The following is a 7,003-nucleotide window of genomic DNA, read 5'->3' on the forward strand; positions in this document are numbered from 1 at the left end:
CAAAGAAACAGAAAATCTCAGCAGAGCTGTAACAAACAAAAGGGTTTGAATCAGTAATCAAAACTTCCCAACAAAGAAAACTCCAAGACTGGGTACCTTCAGTGCTGAATTCCGCCAAGCATTTAAAGAAGAATTAACACCAATCATTCTCAAACTCTTCCCAAAACTAGAAGAAGGAACACTTCCTAACTCATTCTATGAAGTCAGTATTACCATGATACCAAAGCCTGATAAAGACAGCACAAGGAAAGAAAATTACAGTGCAATTTCCCTTACAAATATAGACGCAAAAATTCTAAACAAAATACTGGCAAACCAAATACAAAAGTATATTAAAAGGGCTATCACCAGTATGAAGGGAAGGGATTTATTCCAAGAATGCAAGGGTTGTTCAACATCAGAAAATAAATCAATGTAATACATCTCATTAACAGAATAAAGGAAAAAAAAAAACACACACACACGATCATCTCAGCTCATCTGGAAAAGGCAGGTGACAAAATCCAGCACAGCATCTTTTCATGATGAAACACACACACACACACACACACACACACACACACACACACATAAAATTACAATGATCTTACTTCATACCCAATATGATGTCTATTTCTTGAAAAATGAAAAATAAGTGTTGGAGAGGATGCAAAGAAATAGGAACCCACATACATTGTTGGTAGGGGTATCAAATAGTGCAGCTGCTATGGAAAACAGTTTGGCAGTTCGTCAGAATGTTTACTACAGAATTACCATATGACCCAACAATTTCAATTCTAGGTATATATCCAAAAGAATTGAAAGCAGGGACTCAAACAAGTATTTGTACACCTGTGTCTATGAACATTATTTGCAATAGCCAAAAGATGGAAGTACCCCAAGCGTCCAACAAAAGATAAATGAATAAACATTCAATGGAATAATATGCACCCATAAAATGAAAGGAAGTGATGACATATTCTACAACATAAGAGAACCCTGAATTCATCACGTTGAGTGAAATAAGCCAGACACAGAAGATCAAATATTGTATGATTTATCTTAGATAAATACTTAGAATAAATAAATTCATAGAAGTAGAAAGCAGACAGTAGTTTCCAGGGGCTGAGGGAAGAGAGGAATGAGGAGTTATTGATTACTAGGCAAGTATTTCTGTTTGGGATGATGAAAATATTCTGGAAATATATAGAGGTGAAAGTTACACAATATTTTCAATGCGTTTAATGCCAAAGAATTGTACACTTGAAATGGTTAAAATGACTTTCATGTTATACATATTTTACTAAAATAAAAAATGGAGAATATGAAATTTGAGGGACACAATTAAAACAATGTTGAAAGGGAAATTTCTAGCACTAAAAGCATATATTAGTAAAGAGGAAAAGTTTCAAATCAAAAATAGATGCTTCCTGTTGGACTTCCTCACCTGGACTGATGTTAACGTTGTCACAAACATTGGGACTGGCGGTTGGATGTGCTGAGCCCTCTATCGTGGGACTTGCCCTTATGAAGCTCATTACTGCAAAGGAGAGGCTAAACTTGCATATAATTGTGCCTAAGAGTCTCCCCCTGAGTACCTCTTTGTTGCTTAGATGTGGCCCTCTCTCTCTCTCTCTAACTGAACCACCTTGGCAGGTGAACTCACTGCCCTCCCCCTACATGGGACCTGACTCCCAGGGGTGTAAATCTCCCTGGCAATGCAGGATATGACTCCCAGGGATGAATCTGGACCCAGCCTCGTGGGATTGAGAATATCTTCTTAACCAAAAGGGGGACGCAAAATGAAACAAAATAGCTTCAGTGGCTGAGAGATTTCAAATGGAGTTGAGAGGTCACTCTGGTGGACATTCTTATGCGCTATATAGATAATACCTCTTAGGTTTTAAGGTATTGGAATAGCTAGAAGTAAATACCTGAAACTACCAAACTCCAACCCAGTAGTCTGGACTCCTGAAGATGATTATATAATAATATAGATTACAAGGGGTGACAGTGTGATTGTGAAAACTTTGTGGATCACACTCCCTTTATCTAGTGTATGGATGGATGAGTAGAAAAATGGGAACAAAAACTAAATGACAAATAGGGTGGAATGGGGGGCATGGTTTGGGTGCTCTTTTTTTACTTTTATTTTTTATTCCTATTCTGATTCTTTCTGATGTAAGGAAAATATTCAGAAATAGATTGTGGTGATAAATGCATAACTATATGATCATACTGGGAACAGTTGATTGTATACTATGGATGATATTATGGTATGTGAATACATTTCAATAAAACTGAATTTAAAAAAAAAGAAAAAAAAATAGATGCTTCCACTGTTGCTACAAAGGAGAGGCTAGGCCTCCCTATAATTGTGCCTAAGAGCCTCCTCCCGAATGCCTGTTTGTTGCTCAGATGTGGCCCTCTCTCTCTAGCTAAGCCAACTTGGCAGGTGAAATCACTGCCCTCCCTCCTACGTGGGATCAGACACCCAAGGGAGTGAATCTCCCTGGCAACGTGGAATATGACTCCCGGGGAGGAATGTAGACCTGGCATTGTGGGATGGAGAACATCTTCTTGACCAAAAGGGGGTTGTGAAAGAAATGAAATAGGCTTCAGTGGCAGAGAGATTCCAAAAGGAGCCGAGAGGTCACTCTGGTGAACTCTTATGCACAATATAGACAACCCTCTTTAGGTACTAAAGAATTGGAATAGCTAGCAGTAAATACCTGAAACTATCAAACTACAACTCAGAACCCATGAATCTTGAAGACAATTGTATAAAAATGTAGCTTATGAGGGGTGACAATGGGATTGGGAAAGCCATATGGATCGCACTCCACTTTGCTAATTTATGGATGGCTGAATAGAAAAATGGGGGAAGGAAAAACAAAACAAAAAACAAAAAACAAAAAATGGCACCAGTGTGCTTTTTTACTTTAATTGCTCTTTTCACTTTAATTTTTATTTATTGTTTTTGTGTGTGTGGTAATGAAAATGTCAAAAATTAATTTGGTGATGAATGCACAAGTATATAATGGCACTGTAAACAACTGAATGCACACTTTGTTTTGTACGACTGCATGGTATGTGAATATATCTCAATAAAATGAATAAAAAACAAAAAAGAAAAAAAATAGATGCTTCCTCTTCCTAGAAAAAATAAAATAAAACCAAAGAAAGCAGAAGGAAGGAAATAATATAGATAAGCACAAAAATCAATGAAATTGAAAACAGGAAAACAATGGCAAAGTTTTAGTTTCCCAATTGTTCTGACAAATACCTCAGAACGGGTTGGTGTCAACAATGGGAATGCATTGGCTTATGGTTTTAGAGGCTAGAAAGTTTGCTTCCTATAGAATTGGTAGCATTCTGGCTAGCCAGCAATTCACAGGTTCCTTGGTTTTCCCATTATGTGGAGATGTTCTCTCCTTTCTCTTCTAGGTTCTGTTGACTTCTGACTTCTGACTTCTCTCCTTGGCTTTCTCTTTATGTCTGAATTTCTTCTGAATAAAGGACTTCAGTAATCCAGATTAAAGCCCAACCTCATTCTGATGGGCCACACCTTAACTAGAAATAACATCTTCAAAACATCCTATTTACAATGGGTCCAAAATACCCAAAATCTGGACCTAGACCAAGAACATGACCAAACTGGGATAGATAATTCAATCCACTCAGGCAATATCAAAGACGCCAAGAGCTGGTTCTTTGAAAGCACCGATAAAGTTGTCAAAAAAAACTCTCACTACTGACAAAGGGGAAAGGAGATATGACACAAATTACCAATATTAGAAATGAAACATACATCAAAAATAGAAGAAGGGATACTATAAAGAGTTCTACACATATACATTTCATAATTTAGATGAAATAGACCACTCCCTAAAAAAACACAAAACTGTATAACATTATGAAACAGATAATTTGAATAGCTCTATGATTAAAAGGAAATTGAATTCATAATTTAAAAACTCCCTTCAAAAGATATACCCCAGAGCCAGACGGTTTCGCTGGAGAATTTTACCAAACCTTTAAAAAGGTAAATTAAGCTTTTTTAAAAGATAAACTTTTTCCCAATTCATTTTATGAAGCTAGTATTATCCTGATAGCAAAACCAAAGACATTATAAGAAAAGAAAGCCACACATCAATATCCCTTAAGAATATATACACAAAAATCCTTAACAAAATATTAGCAAATAAAGTTCATCAACATATACAAATAATTATACACTATGAACAAGTGGGGTTTATTCCAGAGATGCAATAATGGTTCATTAAAAAATCAATCAATGTTACCCACCATATGAACAGCCTAAAGAAGAAAAATCACATCATCACATCATTTGACTCAGAGGTAGCATTTGACAAAATTCAACATCCATTCGTGATAAAAACCCTCAGAATCTAGAAATAGAGGGGAGCTTCCTCAACTTGATATAGAGGGTCTACGTAAAACCTACAGCTAACATTATATTTAATGAAGAAAGACTGAATGCTTTCTCTCTAAGATCAAGAAAAAGACAAGGATGTCTGCTCTTATCACTCTTATTCAACATGGTGCTCAATATTCTGGGCAGTGCAACAAGCAAGAAAAGGAAATAAAAAGTATAAAGATCTGAAAGGAAGAAATCAAACTCTCCCTACTTGCAGAAGACAGGACTGTCTACGCAGAAAATCCCAAGGAGTCTTAAAAACAAGCAAACAAACAAACAAAAAAAACCTCCAAAAAAAAAAAAAAATAAGTGAATTCAGGAAGGTTGCAGAATTGAAAGATAACCATATGAATGTCAGTTGTATATATATGTTCTAACAAAAGACATGTGGACATTAAGATTAAAAATACAATACCATTTACAACCTCTCAAAACTTTAATACTCAGGTTTAAATATAACAAACATGTTCAGGACCTGAATGTTGAAAACTACACACCGATGAAAGAAAATCTAAGTAGAGAGACATACCATGTTTACAGATTCGAAGACTTAACATGGTAAAGATGTCAATTCTCCTGAATTGATACACAGGTTTGTCACAATTCCTATCAAAATCCCAGGAAGAATGTTTGTACGTGTGGACATGAGTAGTTTTTTTTTTTTTTTTAAAGAACTGGAATAGCTAACATAATTTTGAAAGAGAATAAATTTAACTTTTTTTAAATTTTAGCCACTCAATTTCAATACCAATTTCAATACTCATTGTATAACTACAAACCAAGACTGTGTTATTAGCCCAGGGATAGACACACAGATCAATGCAACATAACAAAGAACCCAGTAATAAAACCCACACAAACATGCCAACCTGTTTTTAAGTTTAGTTTAGTTTTTTGTTTTTTTTAACAAAAGTGCAAATTCAATGGAGGAAAAATAGCTTTTCCAACCAATGGTGCTGGACAAATGGCACATCCATAGTGAAAACAATGAACCTCCACCTAAACCTCAGATCTTTCACAAAAAGTAACTTCAAAACCGATTGCGGACTTCAACGTAAAACTTATAACTATAAATGTGCAGCCATGTTTTTTCAAGAACAATGTATGACAAAAACCTCTGGCATCTCCTTTTCTCCAGAAGCCCCTCCCAGGCAGCTGCGAGAGGAGGGAAGCAGGAAGTGACGCATCGGAAGTGACGTTCAGCCCTTGCAGTGGGCTGGGGGCAGGGGTCAAGCAGGCAAGATGGCGGCGGTATGGAAGGAAGGCATGGCTAAGGAAGGAGGCCACGGCCGCGATGGCGGCTTCCCTTCAGCCCCCGGCCAGCGACAGCCCCCACAGCCAGGGCCCCAGGCACCTCCAGCCCCCGGGCCGGCTCCGGACCAGCAGCCTCCAAACAACACGCTGTTGGCGCTGCCCATCGTAGCTATAGAGAACATCCTCAGCTTTATGTCCTACGACCAAATTAGCCAGCTCCGCTTGGTTTGTAGAACAATGGACTTGATCTGCCAGAGAATGTTGAATCAGGGATTTCTGAAAGTGGAGCGGTACCATAGTCTACGCCAGAAACAAGTTAAAGCACAGCTCCCAAGGAGAGAGTCGGAAAGGCGAAACTATCCATTAACCCGTCATGCCGATATCCTTGCTGCTGTTGAAACCAGACTATCACTGTTACATATGACTTTCATGAAGTATGTGGAACCCAGTCTCTGTTGCTTCATCCCAGGAAAGGTCATTGATGAAATTTATCGTGTGTTGAGATATGTCAGTTCTACCAGAGCCCCTCAACGAGCTCACGAAGTGCTTAAAGAATTAAGGGATGTTTCCTCCATGGCAATGGAATACTTTGATGAGAAAATTGCTCCAGTACTAAAGAGGAAATTACCAGGATCAGATGTGAATGGAAGACTCACGGGCTTTGCTCCAGCCCCAGGACTTTCCGCGGACGTAAGGAGGATACAGCTGTTCTCCATGCAAAGCCCTGCAAGGCAAGAGCTCTCCACGCTCCAGCAGCACGTTAAAACAAATGCTGCTGGTGTGCTTGTTCTCAGGCGTGAGATTTCTGAGCTTCGCACTAAAATGCAAGAACAGCAGAAACAACTTCAAGACCAGGACCAGAAACTGCTAGAACAAACCCAGATCCTAGGTGAACAGAATGCACGGTTGGCAGAGCTGGAAGGCAAACTGCAAGAGATGATGGGGAGTGCGATAGGAAACTCCTCAGGGTCTGGGCACAACGAGGAGTCTACTCAGAAGAGAAAAAATACAGAGGAAGTCATGGACTCTTTTAAGAACCCTAAACGTGTTCGGAATTGAGAGTAAATTGGAATGTGGTTCTAACTCCAGAAGAAAAGTGACTTAGGAGCGTAAGCAGTGATCGAAATGTGTCCCTTAGGCTTCTGTGCTTTTGGAACACAACTTAAACTTGAACTCTCATAGTTGGACATTCCTTTCCTGCCTCTCCTGGCTGAACTGATGCACGGAATCTTTTTACTTTTGCATAGATTTGTACTAACCAGGCCTCTTCTATCATGGTTTTGAGGAGTTGACTTTTCTCCCGTGCAGATAATGTTCAAAGTAAGTTTA

General features: G+C 38.5%; 1 protein-coding gene across 1 annotated transcript; it reads left to right on the forward strand.

Annotated features, from left to right (window-relative positions):
• The first annotated feature begins 5,662 nt into the window (after positions 1-5,662).
• On the forward strand, positions 5,663-6,733 carry LOC119524611 (F-box only protein 28-like). Its single transcript, XM_037823330.1, has one exon. It carries the CDS (start codon positions 5,663-5,665, stop codon positions 6,731-6,733), a length of 1,071 nt encoding a protein of 356 aa, XP_037679258.1.
• Positions 6,734-7,003: the final 270 nt, after the last annotated feature.

This window comes from Choloepus didactylus (genome assembly GCF_015220235.1).
Source record: "Choloepus didactylus isolate mChoDid1 chromosome 11 unlocalized genomic scaffold, mChoDid1.pri SUPER_11_unloc2, whole genome shotgun sequence".
Taxonomy (NCBI): Eukaryota; Metazoa; Chordata; class Mammalia; order Pilosa; family Megalonychidae; genus Choloepus; species Choloepus didactylus.